This window comes from Pelodiscus sinensis, chromosome 1 (genome assembly GCF_049634645.1).
Source record: "Pelodiscus sinensis isolate JC-2024 chromosome 1, ASM4963464v1, whole genome shotgun sequence".
In the NCBI taxonomy this organism is placed as follows: Eukaryota; Metazoa; Chordata; order Testudines; family Trionychidae; genus Pelodiscus; species Pelodiscus sinensis.
In genome coordinates, this window is record NC_134711.1 from 28,703,808 (window position 1) to 28,728,586 (window position 24,779).

General features: G+C 39.7%; 1 protein-coding gene across 8 annotated transcripts in view; it reads left to right on the top strand.

The window, feature by feature from the left end:
• The window catches only part of CPNE8 (copine 8), a 215,527-nt gene that overhangs the window by 101,242 nt on the left and 89,506 nt on the right, over positions 1-24,779 (top strand). For all 8 annotated transcript variants that reach the window (XR_012903543.1, XR_012903544.1, XR_012903542.1 and 5 more), the window contains 3 exons: positions 2,647-2,750; positions 15,453-15,557; positions 21,084-21,125. Coding sequence is in view for 5 of the 8 variants with exons in the window: in XM_075927580.1 (XP_075783695.1) it covers positions 2,647-2,750; positions 15,453-15,557; positions 21,084-21,125 (251 nt within the window). In the remaining 3 variants the exon portion in view is untranslated. The remainder of the gene's footprint in view (positions 1-2,646; positions 2,751-15,452; positions 15,558-21,083; positions 21,126-24,779) is intronic.

Consider the following 24,779-nt stretch of genomic DNA (forward strand, 5'->3'; position numbering starts at 1 on the left):
TGCACTACTTTTTATGCTAGAATATGGTGAGTGAAAGGCTTAAATAATTATTTTTGTTTTTCATCTGAAAAAATTCATGACTATTGAGTTCATGAAAATATTTAACAAAATTCAAATCGAGTCACCTATTCAACTGTCATTTTAATGCAAAGAAAAATTTTACTGTGACAAATCACAAAATAATTAGTTACGGAAAAAGTAATGGAAGCTTTATGAGTTTCTGATTCAAATTTACTATGTGTGGTAATTATTCAATAAAATTAATAATTTTGAAATTGAAATCCTACCAATTTAAAACTGTTCTTTTACTTCTTTTTTGCAAGCACATTAATAAAAACGTCTATTACATATAGGAAAGTTCAAGAAATTAAATATAAATGTAATCTACACAAAATGACTTTGCCTAGTCAACGACGGCCGTCGCTTGCTAGTTTAAAATATTTTTATTAAGAAGCCTATATTTTGTGCCTTTATTTCTAGCTTACTATGGGTTGTATAGCCAACTGCAGAGCAGCAACTATTTCAAATTGCATCTAGTCCTAAAATGTAAATAATTATATAGATTATTCATTGCCTTTGACACTTCAGCACATTCCAAATCTAGTGATCTTCAGGGTACAGTTTCTTTTTCATGTGGCCTCTGCACAATCATATTCTTCAAGATTTGCCAACACTGTGGCTTGGCCTGAGGGAATCTTCCAGTAGCAGAATGTTGTTATACACTCTGCCTCTCTCCTCATGACTCTGCGCATTTGGAGGGTGGAGGCTACAAAAGAAGGTGTGGTATGCCAACCATCTCAGTTCCTTCCAAATGTGACAGCAAATGGAGTAGGGCCCCACTTTAGGTTCTTTAACATAGATTTATTCCCTGTGCCACCACCTTCTTTAGTTGTGAGTTTTGGAAGGTACTTTGGGCAAGGTAGCCATATTGGCCTTCCCTCTAGGTATTATTCTGAATTTCAAAGGGCTGAAGAAAGGCAGACACAAAGGAAACATTCTCCCAAAAGGATTCAAGGGAAATGTTCTGCACTAGAGGTTAGACTTGCCATGACCAAGAGATCTGTCTCAAGCACATTGTCTAAAGTAGAACTCTAGAAGAGCCTATTAAACCTCACACTTTAGATCCAGATCCAGATCCAGATGTTCAAACTTTTCCACATAAAGGTGCATTATCTTCTTCCTCTCCTTGCAGCATATATGTTCCAGTTTCACAACGTTATAGAAATAATGTCTGCTATCTTAAACATCTTTTGGGTTATGTAAAAGGAAACTTATACACTTAATTTTCAATATTCTGAATTAATGTTTCTCCTAAAGGATGATCTTGTGAATTCTAGGACATTTATTACAGCTAGCAAAAAACTGATTAAACTCATGATAAGGACAAGCAGTTTCTTTAAAAAAGCAAACTATGTGAACTGCCTTCTGACATCTTTTTCTTGCTGATCCTTCCAGTTTCAGATTCGTTGGTATCGGTGCCTCCTGCCTGAAGAGATAAAGAGGGTTTTTTTGGGGAAAATGAGGGGATTATGCGTATTATTTGTAAAGGTGTGCCTCAGTTTACTTGTGTAATATTCTCTTGTCTGAATGCATAGTTTAAGTCAAAGGAAGCTGAAATGGAGAACTGAACAGAAAATAATCCAATGGCAAAGACAAGACATTATCATAAGCAATACCAATATCTCCTGGCTGGGTGTCCACTAGACTGACCATTTACTCTTCTTGGGCCCAATATAGAATCAAAGCATATAATATCTTAAAGATGCTAACTTAGCAGTGATGGAGGGAGGAAAGAAAGGGTTGTTAGCAAACTGAACCTGACACATGAGCTGAATGAGTTACAGACAGAAGCTTCAGCAAGCACTTTGATTCTCCCAGCCTAGAGAGGGAGGTAATTAGGCTGAAATAACTGAGAACTAATATCTTACTCACACTTGGTAACATTATGGTTTCTTTGTCTTACATAACAATATGCACGTTTTAAAGACGAGGCCTCTAAAGAACTGGCTAAAAGGACACTATATTCCAATTACAGACGCTATCCAGAGGTGTGTTCCTATCCTCATTCAACCCTGCTACTCTGTCAACCAGAGTATACCCAGATGTTTCCAGTCTAGCTGAGAGCTTATTGCAAAAATTTAATTGTCGGTGGAAGATCAAATAGGAAAAATTCCCATATCATTATTCTAGATTTAAGCAGTTATAAGCAATACCACACTGATATTTTGTATGAACGAGCAAACTGTGGAAAGAAATGAAGGTTACTCACCTGTAACTAGAATTCTTCCAGATGAACTCTGCATATTTGATCTCCCCATCCACATTCAGATTCTTAATTTGGACTTTGCATTCAAGAAGATGATGGAAGGAACTAAGAGATTTGATGCACCATGCCAAGTCTTCCTGTTATAGTCCTGCCTTCCAAATAGTCTGCACCAAAATGGGTCTGAGAGCACTTTAGTGAGTACTATTTCTAGAAGCTATAACTGGGCCAAGCTGCACTGTCAGCATATCTGAAGAATGTGTATACGTAGAGGTTATTTCAAAGTGAGTAATTGTAAGTGTTAAAATATAAATTATCTGCTTTATTCCCAAGATGACATGCTGTGCATAATTTGTGTCTTTTTTTTATTTTATTTTTTTTAGGATTCAGTACTTATGCAGTTTTGTGCAAACAAGTTAGACAAGAAGGACTTCTTTGGGAAATCTGATCCTTTCCTAGTATTTTATCGAAGCAATGAAGATGGCAGGTAGCTGTTTAGCAACAAAATTATAAAGACAGTAGGGAGTGTATTTGTGACTATCTGATTATGGCATCTTATAATACATAGTTATTGCATTTTGGTGATGTTTGGCAGACTGTTCTAGTTCATTTTGTAACCTTATAACATTTGTTTGGAATATAGTTAACTATTTCAACAAGTTCATTTACCTAATCTAGATAATGTTATGGAAGTGCAGAAATAAGACCATTTTAACCATTAAAATAATGTAACTAAAGAATTGTAAAAATAGCTTTACTCATAAACCTAGAGCACTATGAAAAATGGCATGGAATATATTACCATGGAAAATAATCATATGGTATGTTTTAAATTTTAATAGAATTCTAGAGGAAAAACATGTGTGGAAAAAATATATTAATGCGATTATTTGATAAGAATTCTTTTACTACAAGCTTGGAGACATATTTTGCTTTTTCATTAGAATCCTGAGGGAAGAAGACTATGAACTCAATTTCAAAACCTCACAGTACGCAAGTGCTTTTCTGATGTGTCTTCTACATTCATGCATAAGACACTAAAATAGATTTTTATCTGTGGCTTTCCACTCCGGAAATATCTGATCTAGTAGTTCCTGGTCTAGGGACTGTTTATGCGGCTCCACTAGCAATTGACTTAATGATTTTCTGTAGTAATCTTTTCTGGGATACTGCTCATTCTCACCCAAGAATGCAGCAGTCCAGAGGCTAGTCATGCCTGATGATGGGTCCTTTGGGAATCTAGCCTTACTAGCAAATTGTGGCGCATGAGCTGTTTTGTATGAATAGCTGTGGCCAAGTACGGTACCTCTTTGAAGCAGTTTGCTTCTACATATTAGCTATGAAGATTATAAACTGCATTAGGAAAATACTTAGGGCCCTATTAAAAAATTGAAGACCTTTCTTTCCTCTCCATTCTACTGATGCATTCACATGGTCAATAAACCTTTAGTGAGGAATGCTCTGAATTATTGTAAGTGTGGCTGAGCCCTGTGCATAAGAACCATAGCCTATAAGATAGTTATAATTACCTTTGTATCCTGATGAGTGACCACAATGATCCTTTTATTTCTTACTTCCCTGTAGCATTGCCACCTGTCCAGATTTTCCCAGGCTCATCCGTTTTTTGGTGTAGCTGCCTTAGGAAACTTGTAAAAGTGTTCAGTGTGCACATGCCCAGAAGTCCAGTTTTATTAGCTAAGCATCATCCCGGCTGCCCAGGTTTTTTGTACCTCAGAGGTGACAACCTTACTAGCCCCTTAAATCTGATTATAATGGAGCACACTTCAGAACTCCGGTGAGAAGCTGGATCGATACTCCCAGCTTGACTTAGAGTTTCAGGTCCTCTGTCACAATAACAAGGATAAAATAAGATCTATGGAGCTTAGGAAAGTATTTGATGAACCTGGTAAACAAGAAACTATTATTTTCATCAGCCCCATCACCCTTAGAATCATAGAATCATAGAACTGGAAGGGATCTCAAGAGGTCATCAAGTCCAGTCCCCTGCCCATCATGGTAGCACCAAGCACCATCTAGATCATCCTTGACAGGTGTCTGTCTAATATGCTCTTAAATATCTCCTGTGATGGAGATTCCATAACCTCCTCATCAATTTATTCTAGTGTTTAGCCGTCCTGACAGGAAGTTTTTCCTAATGTCCATCCTAAACCTCCCTTGTGCAGTTTAAGTCCATTGATTCTTGTCCTATCCTCAGAGGCCAAGGAGAACAATTTTTCCTCCCTCCTGCTTGTGACACCCTTTTAGAAATGTGAAAACCGCTATAATGTCCCCCCTCAGTCTTTTCTAAATTAAACAAGCCCATTTCTTTCAGTCTTCCTTCGTAAGTCATGTTTTCTAGACCTTTAATCATTTTTGTTGCTCTTCTCTGGACCTTCTCCAATTTGTCCACATCTTTCTTGAAATGTGGTGCCCATAACTGGACACAATACTCCAGTTGAGGCCTAATCAGTGCAGATTATAGCGGAAGAATGGCTTCTTCTTCGGGTAGTGTCCCCATGAATGCTCCACTGTGGATGTCGAACTCGTCCCGGCACCACAGATCAGAGATCTTCAAGCTGTTGTCTGTCGGACCACGCATGCGTGGTGGCCATCTTGCGGCTTTTCATGCCGTTATCGGTCGCGCAGTCCGGCCCTACCAGTTCCTCTTAACCGTCTTCGGGCACAGACGGAGAAACAGCTCCCTCTTGTGTCATTCTTCACAGAACCTGAAAGGAGATAATTTAAGCCTTTGTAACAGTCAATATTTCAGTAGTTAGTTAAATTGTTGTTAGCGCGTTTAAAAAAAATTTTTTTTAAATCGTTGTTAGTCTTAGGTAGCTTGTTGAAATACCTGGCTCTCCAGGCTTCAAGAAGTGTGTGGCATGCAAGGACTCCATGCCCGCTTCAGATGGACATTCATCTTGTATAAGATGTCTTGGTGAAGGGCACATTCCGCAGAAGTTCCCCCACTGCTCAAAGCTGACGGCCAGGGCATATAGAGACTGAGAGATGCGACTCAGAATGTTACTGTTGCACAAGGCCCTTCGGTCACTGTCAGGCCCCTCCGTTGAGCCATCACAGCACGTCTCATCTAATGTGGTGCATAAAAGGAAAGCTCCATCCCCATCTCGCTCCCTACCACTGACCAGAGTGAGTACAGGCGATAAGCCAGGCACCTCAGGAATGACGGAAAAACACGGGCGTAGCACATTAGTGCTGAACCCCGCTGAACGCACAGCGCACTGCCTTAAGGCGACTTTGGCACCATTGGCACAGACATCATCAGTACCGAGTCAGGCAGCAGCGGCACCCTCGCCGGCAGACATCCCAGCATTGAGAGCCCAGGCACTGACTACGTCGGCACCCAGCCCGCTGGCACCAATGCCTTCGCCCATGCTGACTCCACCACCGGTACCAAGAGCATCTTCCCCGGTGCTGATTACTACCACGGCACCGAGTGCTTCGCATGCTACTCAGGCAGCACCCGCATATGCAGATCTGACCTATTCCAGTGTGATAACTCCTAGGTTGACACCTCCCGCATCGCCACCGTCTCAGGATTCGGCACCGATTAGAGTTAGAAAGAAGGCACACAGGCTGCCTACTCCATCGCTTAGCTCTGAGCCAGAAGCTTTCTCTCCTGAGCCACCGTCTCCACCAGTGCATTCATCTCATGTAATTCATCGCACCTCTCCTTCACAATACCATGTACACAGTATCTCTCCTCATCCAAGGCATCATTATTACCACCGTTACTATCTGCCATCATATTCTTAGGGGAGCTCCAGATCACCGAGATCTGCCTCATACCGCAGGTCTCTTCTCTACACACACCATTACAGACGAGATCAAGACTATTCACTATACCACGACGACCGTTGGTGTAGACTCCATGCTCCTACTGAACTTTCACTATGCTCGTCTGCTCTCTCGAGAGCCATATCACCGTCACCGGCTCCCTCATCCGTTGTACCGCATATGAGCAGGTCTGCTTCTCTGGGGGTAGATAAGCTTCCTATGCCCTCCAGCAAACAACTAGCGGTAGCCCAGAACATTATGGAAGAGACTGTCCTACCTTGCGAGACTGACGATTCTCACCACCGATCCCTCACGGATGTGGCTTCATCTTCCCCGATGATGCCATATTCCAGGGAGACACCTCACCAACTGACAACCTCAAGGACTTCCAAGAGCTTTTTAAAAGCGTCACTGAGAGCCAGAAAGTCCAACTGGCAGAGGTCCAGAAGAAGCAACACCATCTGCTGGGGAACCTCCATCCATCTCATTTGTCAAGAATTGCCCTACCATTAGATGAGGTGATAATGGAAATACCTGATGATGTCTGGCAAACTCCAGCCTCAGCTCTACTCGCTAACAAGAAGGCAGACAAAAAGTACTTTGTCTCAGCCAACGGGATGGAATTCTTGTTTAACCACTCCCAACTGAATTCCCTCATTTTGGATGTGGCTCAACAGAGGGCTAAGGCACCTCAGTACAAAAGCTCCTCAGGGGACAAGGATGTTAAGAGGCTTGACTTGTTTGGCAGGAAGGTGTATTCGTCTGCCACACTGTCACTTCATATGGCAAATTACTCGGCCTTATTAGCCAATCATAGTTTCGATAATTATTCCAAGCTTGTCCCTCTTCTTGAACACCTCCCTGAAACCAAGTGCCAAATACTAAAGGTAGTAATACAAGAAGGATTCGCCTCTTCCTGCTCAGTGCTCCACTGCTCCCCAGACCGCAGGAACATCCGTGGTCATGTAGAGGGCTTCTTGGCTACATATGGCCGCAGTTCCCAAAGAGCTTCAAAGCAGGGTTGAGGACTTGCCCTTCAATAAGCAAAATTTATTTGCAGACAAGACAGACCAGGTCCTTCACTTAGGGAAAGACACCCATACCTCTCTGAGGACATTAGAGATGTGTACACCACCCTTCAGATGAAGACTGTGTATGCCCTATCAGAGACAAAGGCCTTTCCCGTATGTCCCACCTCGGAGGTAATATGAACCTCAGAGGGGAAGACCGCGTCCCCAGAGGCGTCATCCACAACCACCTAGACCAGCTCATCAGCAGTCAAACAAGTAGCAGGTTTGACAGGAGCATTGAGGGATTGCAGACCATTCCATTGTTACCCAGTTCCAATATCACCAAAGCGCTTTTCCATCATCACATGAGGCCTTTCAAGATAGTTGGGCCACAATAACATCCGATCGGTGAGTCATGCAGCTCATAACATCAGGCTATGTGATCCCATTTCTATCCCCACCTTCTACTACCCCTCCCCTCTCCTACCTCTCTCTTCAGGGACCCTTCTCACAAATCTCTTCTCACTCAAGAGATGACCCACCTACTTGACATAGGAGTGATAGAGAGGGTACCCCAAGTGTTTGAGGGCAGGGGTTTTTACTCCCATTATTTTCTGACAGAGAAAAAGTCAGAGGGCTGGAGGCCTGTTCTCGACCTTAAACAGTTGAATCAATATATCTGTAAACAGCGCTTCAGAATGGTGACCCTAGCAACCATCATACCTGCACTGGAGCAACATGACTGGTTTGCATCCCTCGATCTGCAGGATGTCTGCTTACATATTACTAGTCACCTGGCCCACAGGAGATTCCTGTGCTTCCTAGTAGGCACCAGGCATTACCAATACAAGATCCTTCCATTTGGCCTATCATTGGCCCCGAGAATCTTCTCAAAGACTCTCTCTGTAGTAGCGGCATTTCTTCTTTGGCTAGGAATCATCATTTTTCCATATCTGGACAACTGCCTCCTCAGAGCTCCTTCTTTCAAAGAAGCATTATGAGGTCCCTGTTCTTCTTTCAAAGAAGTCACTACTATGAGGTCCCTGTTCGACGCCTTGGGATTCATAGTCAACATTCTAAAGTCCTCCCTTTTCCCACAACAGTCCATAGAGTTCATAGGAGCCTGCCTCGATTCCATCACGGCTCACGCCTGCCTACCTGCTACTAGATTCCTGGCCATCCAGGATCTTGCACCGGTCATTATGACAAGTCCCACCATCAGCATTCTTACATGCCTGCGACTCTTCGGGTATATGGCGGCAACTACATACATCGTGGCCAATGCGAGACTCCACCTTCGCTGTCTTTATCACTGGATATCCAAAATATACGCCCCCAGCAAGCACAACGTGCACAGGACAGTGACAGTACCCACCCTGGTCAGAGAATCCCTCACCTGGTGGACTATTCCTCGCAACATGTTAACAGGTATCACCTTTCACAAATGTCAGCCCACGGTTCAGCTCACGACCGATGCCTCCCTCCCTGGGATGGGGAGCACACACACAACACAGTCAAGCTCAAGGCCACTGGTCGCTTCAGGAGTCCCTCCTCCATATAAATCTTCTTGAGTTATGGGCGGTCTGCAATGCTTGTAGACACTTCCTCTTTATTATTCGCAACCAAATGGTGAGGATACTAACGGACAATATTACAACCGTTTATTATATAAACAGACAAGGAGAAGCTTGTTCCCACTTCCTATGCAGGGAAGCGATCTGACTGGAATTTCTGCAACCAGCACAATGTGACCCTCGCAGCAACTTACCTCCCAGGAGAGGACAACATCACAGTGGATGCACTAAGCAGGCGATTTGCCCAGCAGCAACACAAATGAGAAATAAATCTGCACGTTCTACGTACTACTTTTGACAAGTGGGCTTACCCGACAGTTGACGTATTTGCCACCCAGCACAACAGCAAATGCGTGCACTATTGCTCGAGAGCGGGCATCAGCCTAGCATCCAGAGGCGACGCCTTCCTCTACAACTGGGGCCATCGTCTAATGTACACAATCCCCCTATCCCGTTAATCCCCAGAGTCCTGGAGAAGATTGTCCAGGGACAAGGCGACGGTGATCTTAATAGTACCATTCTGGCCGCACCAGACTTGGTTTCCTTACCTGTCCTGAATGTGTCATCATCTTCCGTTCCGTCTTTCCAATCGACCCGATCTTCTCATTCGGAATCATGGGCAAACAATCCATCTGCAGCCACACCACCTCGCTCTCTCCGCATGGCTCCTAACTGGTTCAAGCAGTCAGAGATGAGTTGCTCCCAGTAAGTCAGGAACATTCTCCTACATAGCAGAAAATCCTCGACACGTACCACTTACCAACACAAATGGCACAGATTCCAGCAGTGGTGTTCATCTTGTAACCTGGATCCCATTAGAGGTCCACTACAGGCAATATTGGAGTATATCTTGCACCTTAAGCAAGCTGGACTCACTTACTCCTCCTTGAAGGTGCACTTAGCTGCCATTTCGGCCTTTCAACAGCCTATAGAAGGATTCACTGTCTTCTCTCATCCAACTACAAAGAGATTCTTTAAAGGCCTTATCAACCTTTTTCCTGAGCACAGACGACCTCCGGACACATGGAATTTAGAGTTAGTGCTACATCTGCTAATGCGGCCACCAATTGAGCTGTTGGCTACATGTGACCTCGGTATGTTGACAATGAAAGTCGTAATTCTCCTGGCTATCACTTCTGCCTAGAGAGTAGGAGAATTAGTGGCCCTCACAGCTAATCCCCCCCCCCCCCCCCACACTGTCTTTTCACCACAAGCGGTTATCCTGCATCCTCAACCATTATTTCTACCAAAGGTTAATTCCACCTTCTATATAAATGAACCAATTGTATTACCAGTGTTCTATCCTAAACCTCACAACTCAAGAACACCAATCAAGACTACACTCCTTGGACTTACACAGAGCCCTGGCCTTTTACATTGAAAGAACCCACGAGTTGCTCAAGTCACATCTGCTGATCTCCATGACTACCGTTCTAAGGGTAGCCCACTTTCCTCGCAATGAATTTCCAAAATAATTGTCTCCTGCATAAGATGATGCTATGAGTTACGGAAGGTACCACTTCCGCACACCCTCACGGCTCACTCCACTAGAGATATGGCCTTTTCAGTGGCTTTCCTCAAGGGAGTTCCCCTGAAGGACATTTACCGAGCAGCTACCTGGTCGTCGGATTTTACATTCGCAAAGCACTACGCGCTACAAAACATTCTTATGACTAACGCAGCCATAGCCACCGCAGTGCTATCCACGGCGGCAACCTACTGACTCCAACTCTGCCACCTTATTTCGGCTACTGCTGTGAAGTCACCCACAGTGGAGCACCCACGGAGACACTACCCGAAGAAGAAGTTACTCACCTTGTGCAGTAACGATAGTTCTTCGAGGTGTGTCCCCCCATGGATGCTCCACTACCCACCCTCCTCCCCTCTTTGGAGTCTGTTCTTTCTGTCTTTCAGACCTTGACAATTAGGAGGAACTGGTGGGGCCAGACCGCGCGACTGAAAACGGCGTGAAAAGCTGCAAGATGGCCGCTGTGCATGCACAGTCCCGCAGATAACAGCTTGAAGATCTCCGAACTGTGGTGCCGGGATGAGCCCGATACCCACAGTAGAGCACACACCTCAAAGAACCATCGTTACTGCACAAGGTGAGTAACTTCTTCTTCTCGTATCTTGCTCACAACACTCCTGTTAATGCATCCCAGAATCATGTTTGCTTTTTCTGCAACAGCATTACACTGTTGACTCATATTTACCTTGTGATCCCTAGATCCTTTTCTGCAGTACTCCTTCCTAGACAGTCGCTTCCCATTCTGTATGTGTGAGACTGATTGTTCCTTCCTAAGTGAAGTTCTTTGCATTTGTCCTTATTAAACTTCATCCTATTTACCTCAGACCTTTTTTCCAGTTTATCCAGATCATTTTGCCCCTATTCTCCAAAGCACTTGCAACCCCTCCCATATTTGTATCATCTGCAAACTTAATAAGCGTACTCTCTATGCTCTATGCCAATATTTAAATCGTTGATGAAGATATTGAACAGAACCGTCCCAAAACAGACCCCTGCATAACCTCGCTTGTTATGCCCTTCCAGCATGATTGTGAATTGTTAATAACTACTCCGTGAGAGTGATTATCCAGCCAGTTATGCACCCACCTTATAGTAGCCCCATATAGGTTGTATTTCCCTAGTTTATTGATAAGAAGGTCATGCAAGATCGTGTCAAATGCCTTACTAAAGTTAGGTATGCCACGTCCACCACTTCTTCCTTATCCACAAGGCTTGATATCCTATCAAAAAAAATCCATCAGATTGGGTTGACATGATTTGTTCTTTACAAATCCATCTGGCTATTACCTATCACCTTATGGTCTTCCAGATGTCTGAAGATGGTTTGATTAATTACTTGCTTCATTATCTTCATTGGCACAGAAGTTAAACTGACTCGTCTGTATTTTCCTGGGGTGTTCTCAATTCCCTTTTTATAGATGAGCACTAGATTTGGCCGTTTCCAGTCTTCTGGAATCTCTCCCGACTTCAATGATTTTTCAAAGATGATAGCCAAAGGCACAGATACCTCCTCATTCAGCTTCTTGAGTATTCTAGGATGCATTTCTTCAGGCCCTGGTGACTTGCAGACGTCTAACTTTTCTAAGGAATTTTTAACTTGTTCTTTTTTTATTTTAACTTAACCTACCCACTTCCCACTAGCATTCACTATTTTAGGCATCCTCTCACCATCCATCTTCCTGATGAAAACAGAAACAAATAAGTCATTAAACACCTCTGCCATTTCCATTTTCCTGTACTAATTGCTCATTGAATAGAGAGAAACAATGGGCCTACCCTGTCCTTGGTGCTCCTCTTGCTTCTAATATACTTGTAGAACATCTTCTTGTCCCCTTTATGCCTCTAGCTAGTATTGTGCCTTTGCCTTTCGAATCTTATCCCTGTATGCTTGTGTTGTTTGCTTATATTCATCCTTTGTAATTTGACCTAGTTTCCACTTTTTATATGATTCATTTTTGATTTTTAGATATATAAGATCTCCTTGTTGATTCAAGGTGGTCTCCTGCCACACTTTCAATCTTTCCTATTCAGTGGAATAGTTTGATTTGGGTCCTTAATAATGTCCTTTTAAAAAACTACAAGTTGTCTTCAGTTGTTTTTCCTCTTAGTCTTGCTGCCCATGGGATCTTACCTACCGGCTCTGAGTTTACTATAATCTGCCTTCCTGAAATCCATTGTCTCTATTTTGTTGCTCTGCCTTCTACCATTACTTAGAATCATGCATTGTATGATTTCAGGGTCACTTTCACTCACACTGCCTTCTACTTTGAAATTTTCAACCAGTTCCTCCATATCTGTTAAATCAAATCATGAACAGCTTCTCCCCAGTAGCTTTCTCAATCTTCTGAAATAAAAAAATGTCTCCAGTGCAGTCCAACAACTTATTGTATAATCTATGCCCTGCTGTATTAGTTTTCCAACCGATGTCTGGATAGTTGAAGTCCCTCATCACCATCAAATCCTATGCTTTGGATGATTTTGTTAGTTGTTTAAAAAAAGCCTCTTCTGCCTGGGTAGGTGGTCTGTAGTAGGCCCCTAGCATGACATCACCCTTATTTTTTTTACCCCTTTTAACCTAATCCATAGACTCTCAACAAGTCTATATTCTATGTCCATCTCCACCTCAGTCCAGTTGTATTCATTTTTAATATACAAAACAATATCCTCCCTCTTTTCTCTGTCTATACTTTCTGAACAAGCTGTACCCTTTTATACCCTTGCACATCCCCCTTCTCTTGATGAGAGAGAAGGAAAGTGCCTGACTCAGGAAACAATCTGATTCTTTAGAAAATACCAAGTGTAGGAGCCAGGAGCACCAAAAGAAACCAGATACAGGGAAAAAACTCAAGTACGATACTGTGTACAGAGTAGGCTACAGCAGAAGCCATTGTAAGCGACTATCAGACACTGCAGCTGTGAGCAGATCTTTGTGGGACTTTTGAGGGAGCAGCAGTTCAGTTTCCCAGCCCAAGTTGAACTGTTAATTGAGCTTGGGCTGGAAACCTGAATGGCCCTATTAGATTCGAATGGAAGACTAGACTGCCAAGCCACCCCAAGCACTAGGTCTGAAGAATCCTAACTTTGTTCTAATTATAACCTCTTCATTATATTTTGTCTAATTATAACAGCTATTTGTTGTAAACATTTGATAATCTTAGACATGATCTGAATAGGTCATACACTAACTCAATGTTTAGGTGTAAAACTGCTAATAATGCTAAGCTTGTATATGAATAAAATCAATAATTTTGTCTAACTATCCAACATAGATTTGTAATAAATTTGTTATAAAACTTGATAACCCAATACATCCAAACAGTTAAATGTGATTGTATTATTAAATTCTAAACCTAACGTGGAATAGATTGTTTACAGTTCAGCTACAAAATGCTTATATGTATCAAAACTTGGCTTCCCTATCCAAATTATAGCTACCATTTAATGGAATCATTTATACTGCATACATTTAACCTGTTCTAGACAACTACTAATAAATACCACATTAGAATTCATTGCAGTACCTCTTTCCTGAAGAGAAAAAATCAAATTTAAAATAACTTTTATTCAACACTATTACGGTTAGTGTTAATTTATTTGTGAATGTGCCATCATATTGCTCTTTATTTAAAAAGAAACAAAACCCAACTAATTAATTCCACTGCCCTGAGATTTTTGAGATATAAAATTTAAGTTCAGACGAATGGTAGTTCACTATTTTTTAATGTTAAATGAGAGCTAAAAGATCATTTATTTAAAAAAAAAACTTCTCTAAGGTATCCCAAAATAGCTACCCCACGAATTAAGCCACCTGTTGTTTTGAAATATTTTTCGAAATAACGGGCACGCTATTTCAGCATCCCTGTAACCCTCATTTCCCAAAGGTTAAGGGATGTTTCAAAATAGCACATTATTTTTAAATTTGGCGCTGTGTATTTTATTTCAAGTTTAGGGTGCTGTGCAGATGTACCCTAAATAGAAATCATGAGGGTTGATGCACAAATGACTTTGAAAGGGAAATTGTTAACTATTTCTCACTGTCATGTAAAAAACTATTTCTCGCTGTTTTTTACCTAGATCTGCAAAAAACTTGACACTCTGCATATCTGTTGTTACAACCTTTCTCTAAAAGAAAATTATATGATTTATATGGCAGCAATAGTGGCAGGACACTAATCAGACATGTACGGCTGCTCAGTCTGCCTTTATAAGTTTACACTCATTTTTAAATAAAGAAAGCAGCTGAAAATGAGACAAATGGAGAGAGCAGGATGATTGGACATGAAGTTTGCCATGTTCCATAATGTCTGTTCAGATTTTTATTCTTTTATTTTTTTTTAATTGAGTAAATATTTTCCCATGTGTAGGTTGGAAAACCTTTTCTTAGAGAGAGAGACTGAAGATTGTTGATCTTTACTGGTATGATTGGCTGGCCTGAAAAATCACCAAAATCTGGTTCCTGTCGATACAGTAGTTGTGCATTCTACCAAAAATTCTCTGGTTCCAATACACAGAATAGTCCACCCTTCCCAAGACAATCTAGGCAGACATTTCCTATCCATAAGAAAGACACAACAAAGTGATGCAAGCTGGGAAACAAGTTTTGAAGTCAGTTGCATTCACAGTTCCTTTTAACCAGCATTTGGGTCTGTTCAATTTTAAATGTCCTATTTCTGTATAGTTCCTTCTGCTTATTTCACTTTATGTATCCTGCAGCTGATCTCAGATAACTGACTGATTGCTAAAACTTGCTATCCTTCAGAGGATGTAGTTTCAAGATTTGAACTTTCTAAAAAGAGGCTCTAAACCTAGGGTCCAATGAGCATCAATGGCCGCATGTTACTTTTTCTGGGTGTGTAGAGTCACATGATTCAAAAATAGTAATCTGCATCAGAAAAACAGTTCTGTATACATATTTTTTTAAGAGCTAGGTCATGCATAAAAGGGTCCTGACAATCTCTCTCAAGTAGGTCTGTCCAAGTCCAGAAAAAGAACTCGGTACTTGTTACTCATGCAAGCAGTCAAAAATTACCAGGATCCAACTTGCCGCCTTCTCTAAGTTTTGCAAGTTTATAAATTCTAATGTCCACCCTTTTTCAGTCTAGGTAAAATCTTCTGAGACTTATACTTCATCATAATTCTGTGTTAGATTGTACTGGGATGTACTAGTTTTAGAATTAAATTCTTTAAATACTGAGCCAGAGCAATAAAGAAATTGAATACTTCTACAGATTTATGACTCCACATTTGATAACTTAAAAGTGAAAATATTTTTTTTTCAGTTTTACGATCTGTCACAAAACAGAAGTTGTAAAAAATACATTAAATCCAGTGTGGCAGGCGTTCAAGATCTCAGTCAGAGCACTGTGTAATGGAGACTTTGACAGGTAAGATAGACTGAGTTCTATATGTAGACATAATTCTCTTTTAACCTACACTTTCTTTTGCGAGCAACTTCTGTAAGCAATGCTGCTTCTGAATTTTGTTTCGGTTGTTTAATCTTCATTTTAGAAGATATAAAATTAGTTCAAAGCATTGTCTAAATTTTAAAAATATTTATCTGATTTCTTTACTCAGAACTGGACAAAGTCCATTTTAGCTAGGAAACAAAAGTCTCAACAAATAGGCATTTCACATAAATGAACAAGACAAAAATATTAATCCTACAGTAAGTATCCTGAGTAATTCAGACTAGGAAATCATCCTCTCTCCATCAAAAATAGTTAGTACTGCTGCTGTGCACAGAAACTAGTTTCTCCTTGCTCTGCTTCTAAGAGAAGCAAATACTTAATGCACTAATTTCCTCAATGGTGGAACTTGTACTTCAGAGGTTGCAGGGAAAAAGTCCAAGAAAAATGAAGTATTTTTTCAAATGATTTTGTCTACAGTGTCCACCTGTCCACATACATAAGGACCTTTGTGCTTGAGTTAGATCAGCTCAAGACCCAACCATATGCAGATTCTAGAAATATTTATCTCCGGTACTTCTTACAAAAATGCATACTCCATATTAAATTCTGATAGAACTTATGAGAAAAAGAAGAGTAAATCTGCATGTTAACTACCTTTTCTTGGTATCACCTGTGTTTTCTAGGTGCACTGAGACATTGCTGCAATTACAGAGGGCCCCTTGGCTTTTTTTGTAGTGTCCATGTTTTCCTGTCATTACCTTGTATCTGGAGCTGTTGGAACATGTCAACCAGGCCTCAGTGGACACCAAAATCATAGACAGCAATCTGTCATTCAGCCTGTCCCAAGTAGTCAGTACTAAATTTCATAAAAGCAAGAAGCACTCGCATTCACCAGTAATCAAGAGCCACATGTTCATGATAGGCTTTTCTCTCCCTAAAGTATACAAAGAAATCCAAGCTTAATTGATCCAGAGTTCTTGAAGGGGAAATTTCTTTATCGTTCTTATTACAAGTGTAAACTAGTCTGCCTCCCAGAGTAGAGTTCGAGGCTCTTGTCTCAGTATATTGCACTACTTATTCTACTCTAGTAAAGGAAAATGGTTTTCTTAATCATTACAAAAATGAAAGAATTAATCCTATATATTCCAAAATAGAACACAGAAAGGATCAGCTGTGCTTGAAAAGGACCTTGATAATAAATCTTAGCTGACAAAATTATTTCTTATTTTATATAAATCTCCCAAAGGATAAGTGGAATTTTTGAATCTCTTTATCAAACACTTTATGAATTCTCATATTTCTGAGGTCTCTAAGAAATTGTATATTCACTTAGTGAACAAATTCTTTATCTGACCTGTCAAAACACTTTAAAAGTATATGTTTGATGCATGTTCCAAGGGCTTGAAGGCAGATCTAAATGCATCTTTTATCACTAAAGATATTGACATTTAGATAAGGAGTATTGTTAATTTTCTAGTTTGCCAAAAGAGAATTCTATAAAATGATAGAAAAGAATTCGGGTAGTGCCCTTATACCTACTATTTTTCTAGCCAGTGCTACTTTGAACTCTTCCAAGATATTTTGCTAAATCCTTGGCTTGTGGAAAAAAGACTCTCTGACTTTGCCTCTGATCACGGTGTGAATAGATGTGTACTTGGTGATGGTCTCTGATCACGGTGTGAATAGATGTGTACTTGGTGATGGTCTAAATAAAGAACTTAGTTTTTTCCTAATTTGAAAGCTTTCCTTCATGATGGTTAAGACAATATACGTTCCTAAACTCAATCCAGTAATTCTTTAAAAAAACCAAAAAGCATTTTCAGATCTTTTCCTTCTTGCAAATCAAATTGTGTCGCAAGATGCCTAAGGGTCTGGAGAAAATCTATCATAGTGCATCCAAATTCCAAATTCCTCCCCGCATCACACTTAATTAATTTCAGAGGGAAAAATACCTGTTTCTCAGAGTGAAAAATTTACAATGAAAAAAAGTGTTTTAGCATACAAGGACATAAAATGAACTTTGGTATGTAGTAGTAATTGTATACCAGTAAGAACTTTCAGAATCTATAGGTTTTGAAAGCCTATTTTTAAATATCTCTTGCACATCTCATGTGAAATATATAAAATTGAAGATTAACAGTTAGCCTTCTCAATGTGGAGCTCTTTAGGAAGAGTTTGTAGCCCTGCTCAAAGAAGGGTTACCTGAGCTGAATGAGCAGAAAATAAACTTTTGGCACTTTTGTCATTCACATAGCTGGGAAAATAAATATTGCTATAAATTGACTGAGTCTCTTTACCATGTACACTAAGCAATGGAGCAATCTTTTTCACATACATCACCTAATTTGTCAGGTGAAGAGAACTCCATGAGAATGGACTACTTGTCAAAATTGCAAAGGGTAACTATCGTACAGTGAATAAATGGAACCAAATTAAAAGGCATAGACAAGTTATCTGCTATTTTTAAAATAACATTATGCATACTTTCTTAAATTCTATTCCCAAGTTACTAAGAAAAGTGCCCCAACTTGATCTCCAACTGTCTGATTTATGGACCTGATACTTTGGACCAGGAGAAGCCCTGGCCATCACATAAACAGTTTGTCTCAAGAACTGATCTTCCATAGTTTTCAGCTGTCTATCACTTTAGCATGATTTATAGATAAAGGTATGGACTTGGAAGAGAGTGAGAACATCTAGACTATCTTATCCTCTCATTGCCTGTTTTTGATGATGGTGTTTAATTAATTCAACTATATATGAAGCATACCACCAAGAAAGAGTTCCTTTCAAGAAGAAAACATGAAACCAGTGGTCTGAGGACTAAAATTAAGTAGCATAATGTTTTAAAAGGAAGAAAATCAGTAGGTACACTTTTAATGTCCCTAGTTCATCTCCTTGATATTGAATATAGTCTATTCAGTACTGAAGCTTTTCAGAAAACAGAATGTTTCCTTCATAGAAAGGGTTTATCTGAGGTCTCCTGGTGGCTTTTGTACTGTATCAGTAGAGATGTTTGATGTTAACAAGGTGTGTTAATGAGTTACTTCTAGGGAAACCATTTACCTCAATAATGTATATGCTAGCAGAAGTGATCCCTTGAAGTGGGAGAATTTAAAATAGGGGAAATAGGGAAACTCTTTCACTTATGTAATCATTCAACATTTGCTGTTTCCTCTGCCACTGAAGACAGGCATCTTATCCATCTATACAACAAATAGTTTAGCAATTTAGGATATAATTTCCTGAAATACAAAGAGCACATTGGCAATGTTTTGCATGATGAATGCATGCATAAATAATAAGAAATTTGTACAACTGGAAGGATCCTCAAGAAGTCAAGTCCAGTCCCCTGCTCTTATGGCAAGACCAAGCATCATCTAGACCATTACCGACAGGTATTTTTCTAACTTGCTCTTAAAAATCTCCAATGATGGAGATTCCACAGCCTTCATAGGCAATTTATTCCAGTGCTCAACCAACCTGAGAGTTGGGAAGCTTTTCCTAATATCCAACCTAAATCTTCCTTGCTGCAATTTAAACCCGCTGCTTCTTGTCCTATCGTTAGAGGTTAAGGAGTATAATATAACATGGTAATATAACTATTGCAATACTAGATCAGCTTGGTAAACTAGTCCTATATCCCATGTCAGACAGTAGCCAATACTAAATTCTTGTCAAGTACAAGATGCTCTCTAGAAAACAATTAAGGAATAACCCATCCTTAAGAGCAATTTCTTCCTAGTTTTGTCAACTAGTGGATAGTTGTAGATCCTTATTTTTATATATTAAAATGCATGGATATAGCCAATATCCATGGAAATGTCTAATTCTGTTATTAGCCTTAGAATGTTTGATGAAAATAAGTCCACAAGGTAATTGTGTGTTGTATAAAGAAGATTTTCCTTTGTTTAAAACTTACTAACTTTTTCCAATTACACTGAGTGGCCCATGGTCATTGTATTATAATACAGGGAGAACTTGATTTTACCTTCTGCATGCCATTCATTTTTGCAAGGCTTCAGTCATATTTTCACTTTATATTTATTTTTAGTTTATCTCATGGACATCTTTCCAGATCTTCAGTTATTTTTGTCACTTGACTCTAAATCCCTTGTGTTTCTGTTACAACATTTTTGAGCTGCAGTAACCAGTTCTGAACATGGTAATCTTGGGGTGGGCATTCTAATGATTTTTATTATAATGGGATCATGTTTCCATTACATTTGCACATCCTAATGTTGTCCCAGACACCACAGGGAAAAAAAAGATAGGTTACCAAGAATGTGGCATAACTTGGCTGTAACTTTATTAAGTAACACATCTGGGAAACAATCTGGTTATAACTCATCCACTGTATGTTATCCTTCCTATTCTGCCTAAGGGAGGGGGCTGTCTTCACCCTCCACCCACTCCTTTAATTTCGTTCACACACTATTCATGGGACCAGCACCACCAGAACAGGGGGTGCTAGCATACCTGCATTAGAAATAAACATAGGCATGGGCTGGCATCTGCTTGGAGGGTCTTGGTTCAGTCCAGAGAACAGAGAATGAAACCAGAAATGGCTTGAATAGACTAGAGAGCAAGTAGAAAAGCCTGAAGCCCATTCTCCCAGTCTGGAGCTGGCTGTCGTCTCAACTCAGTGAGTCTTATTCCCCTCCTCTGCTCCCCCTTCTGTTCTTCCATTTCCCGTTTTCAGGGTGCTTATGCCTTCCAACCGTGATCCCAATGCCCTCTCCTCAGATGAGTGGGATTAAAGTAGGTGCCGGGACTTACCAGAGTGCACTGCACTGGGTCTACCGTCCTTAGCAAGGTGAGCTCTGGGCCTCCAGAAAGGGTGGTACTTCAGGTGGAAGAGGCAGAGCTGAGGTAGACTCTACCCCCTTCCAGCCATTTCTTCTCTGAGGCCACAGCAGTTGCTTTAATATCACTGCCCCTTTTGCCCAGAGGCTGAACGGGCAGAAGTGCTGCCATGGCAGTGCTGCTGGGCCCTATCAGCAGGTCTACTGATGGGGGGGAGCTAAAAGTTGGCTGTGTGCAGGCCAGGCTACTGGCAGTGTCTTACTGGAGTGCCACACCGACTTACACTAACTCACTTTCACTTCTGCACATGAGCTGATGGTATAAAGAGAAAAGTTTGACTCCTCACTGTACAAGATTTAGAAACCAAAACTCCATTTCCCATCTTCTTTAAGAGATTCCTTCTTCCAGTCGGGTTCCAGTTCCTGTTTATCAGGGAACCAGAACCCTACGGAACAAGCACCTGCACTGGGTACTTGCTATGTTATAACAATAAGTTTTACAATCTAATATATCCATCAGGTCCCTGAATGCTGAGAGAGAAGATTGAAGTACTTAGAACCCTCATGACAAGTTGGTAATTCTGTTGCAGGAGATGCTAATGAAAATGCACTATTTTGTTTTCAAATATTAAACATGCTTTTTAATAAAAACTTGCATTTTAGAAACATGCTTATATGGTTTTTGGATTTTTTTCAGAACGATTAAAATAGAGGTGTATGATTGGGATAGAGATGGAAGGTAAGATACTTCTGTATTAAAAATCACTGAAATTGGATTGTATGTATTGTAAAATCAATGTGGGGTTAATTGTTTTCCAGTCAGAATTAGATATGCATTTGATATTAATAGATATGTATGTGTATCAAGAAAGGTATATAGTTCCACATAATTACTTTATTGCTTCAACTATATCTGTTTTAGATTATTGTACAAAAGGGCTGATCTTTGAATAATTTCCAAAGCTCACTAAAGGTACAAGATCTGCTTGAACTTTGAAATATGGAAGCTACTCTCTAATAATAATAATTGCAAATAGGATCTGCAGTTTGTTTATGCGAGGGTTATTGTAAATCCTAGGACTACAATTATTCTGCTGGGCATGAATGGATAGATCAGTTTTTTCTATAGTGTGATCATTTGCAGTCTTCTGGGGTTTGAACAGGCTACAATATCACCAGTATCTTTCACAGAAAAACAAGGGCCCAAAACCAGAAATAAATCAGAGCCTAAAACTTTGGAGGGCTGTCAAAAAATAAAAATGCTCTGTTTTATAAATGTGTTAAAATTCATTGAAAACTGACAGAAATTTCTATTTTAATCAAAATGTTAAACTTTTTTAACAAAAATTTCAACCACCTCTGTTGTTGTGTGTTTCCTTTTCCATGATACTAACAATAACTTTGAATCTTTCTTTAAAAATTATTCAGTACCTGAATCCAGTTTTTGCTTAATGTTATTTCCATTTAATGTATTTCTCCCCATTACTTAATTTCTCTTGTGCAACCCAGTCAGTTCTTACATTCTAAATAAACAAACTTGTCATACTTTGTCTGCCAGCTCATTCCCTATTGCTAATGATCTAAAAAAAATTCAGCTTTATTTGCCTTCTATATAATTTTTTTGCCTTCTCAGCTCTTTCTAGACCACTCAGTTAATAAAAAATATCTTCTAGTCACATGCTAATAAGCTCTCCCTGTGCATTTGACTCTTGGTAATACAAATTCATCTCTCTTGCTGAGCCATTCCCTTAGTATGCAAAATAAACAGTCAAAATAACATTTTCCAGAAATCAGAATTAGTAAAATAAAATTATCAATTTTGTTTTAGCAAACTGGCTCTTAGTCTCCATGGCAAACAGAGCTTTGTTTATCTCTCCTGCTGTTCTCTAGATAAAGGTATTTGACCCTCTGAAAATGTGGTGTGTTGTCATTTACAGCATGTATTAGGTATAATGTATGTTTGAAACAGGGCTATGAAGGAACACTAAATTATATCCCCAAACAGTAAAATGAAAAATCAAATTTGTATGTCAGCAGGTCATAGACAACAGGTAATGCTGTCCCCACCCTCTGTTATCTGAAACTAAAAATCTATGTAAAGCTTTGACAAGACAATTAGTCTGACTAGCTGTCAAATTCTCTTCTTCTGGGATGCACAGCTGTATCCTAGGGGACTCATGGGGTTAAGGTAGTCAGCCCCCAAACCTGCATATCTGTACAGGAAAGAGTTAGTATTTTGCACATGTTGAAGTCTCATTTATATCTTACTCTGAATACCATAATATATTAGTAATTTTATCTAGAATTAAATAGTCTAGCTATGTTTGTACATAAAATATTTTACTACTCATATAAAACAAAGATATTATGCAGTCTTATATGAAGGTTTGTGCTTACATACAAAATATTTCCAATAAAATTGGAAAAATAAGCTTATATTATTTTATGATTAAAATAAATTTATATCATAAGCATTTCAGAAACAAACCCCAAAGGTTTAAATGGAAACATGAGTTGGAAATAACTAATACTTTTGTGAAATTTTCCACTGTAGATATTTCCCAAGTTTAAAAAATGAATACTTCAGTAAATTTACAAAATAATATAAGTAAGGATCATTTTGGAATTTATGTGGATTTAAACTCAAATTTTCATTTAAAAGAAAAGAACAAGTGAGTATTCTAGGTCCACTTTACATCTAGATTTATCACTTCGATAACACAACCCTTGCAATCAGGTTCCTTCATAAAGATGTTTACGTGATTTCAGAGCTGCTCTAACCCATAAGATAAGGCTGTAGTCTTAAGACTTCCTATTTTTAGGCCATACTTTCAGCCCTAATTTTTAGGCCTTCCTAATTTTAGGCACTACAGTAGGTCCTTCGTTCCATATTGAAGCAACAGCTGAGCGACAGTAGCAGAACCATCAGAAATATTTTGTCTCTTAGATACTGCTTTGTAGAAATTAATCCATCAAGACTATGAATTCAGTTTATGGTGGTTGTGATTTTGTCTTTGTGGACAAAGTAAAAAAATATTTGGGGGCCCAAGCAATATTGCAATTTCTATATCACAATGAAGAAAGGAGGATGTCAGAAGCTGAAGGGGGCCAAAGAAAGATGGCAAAGACAAGATGTAGTTCTTAAAGGTACTCCTTCTCTCCTCACATTTTTTCTTCCTACTAAGTCTGGTGGTGTGGAAATCCAGGTGAATACCAGCCCAAATGAACCTGTTGTACCTGATGAAAAGGAGCAGCCTCTTGTGACTTCTCTAATTACAGTCTCATCCTACTCTTTCTGAAGATTTTCCCAATGATAGTAATACAAAATTCTTTCTCCAAAAATCCAGTTGAGTGGCACAAGATGTCAGATCTCATTGTATATTGGACTGAAAAGAGTCCATAGAAATACCAGAATCTAGATGCTGACTTTTCATTGGCAAAGCAAAAGTGCACCTATCAGAATTATTTGACCAAATCAGTGTTTGATCATGCGAATTCTAACAAACCGATTGGCAATCAAAACACGGCTCTTTTATTCACCTTTTAAGAAGAAAGTGTACTGTGTTTATTGCTGCCTGTTTTCTGATACCAAAAAGTGGGGAACATTCTATAAAGGCTTCCGTGATTGGAAGAATACTGCATACATTATCAATTATGTAATGAGTGAGCAGTATATATTGTCAGCAGCTACAATACCCAAAAGAAAGTTCATGCCAAAATTGATGCCCAAATGGAAAACCAGTTTTTTTTTTGAAGCTAGTGTTTATTGAAAGAATGTTTCAGCTATGTATCTGAGAACCATATTTTTTCTTGCTGAGCATGTGTGACATTCCACCCCCATGTTTATGGAGGTATGCTTTTGAATATGAATATGCCTAACTCAAATATGCTTTATGATACATATCATTTTTGTATTATTCTTGTATTTGAAGTTAGAAATATGAAACATAAAACTGTTTACTGATCTAGGCCTGCTAAATGAGGGCTATTAGTGATACAGTATCTCCTCATTTATCATTGTCCTGGTTAATGTCCCATTGTTACATTGCTTATCTATTAGACTGTGTGCTTGTTTAAAGTTGCATAATTCCCCTTTATATCATCATCTGACTGCCTGCTTTGCTACTTGCAGGATTTTCTGGAAAAAGAAATCCTTCTTTGTAGGGACTTGGAAACAGGATGGGCTGACAGTTCACCCTCCCCCATCAGCTCCCCTAAATTTCCTGTAAGAGATGCATCTGGGCAACTGCAGTTCAGCTGTCCCTCCTCCCCACTTCCATATTTATACCTGCTACCTTGGAACTGCTCTCAGAGCCTCCTGCAGGGGGAAAGGAGGAGCAGGGGGTGCTGATGTCAAGATGTTTCCTCTACCCTCTGATTGAACCCCCCCACT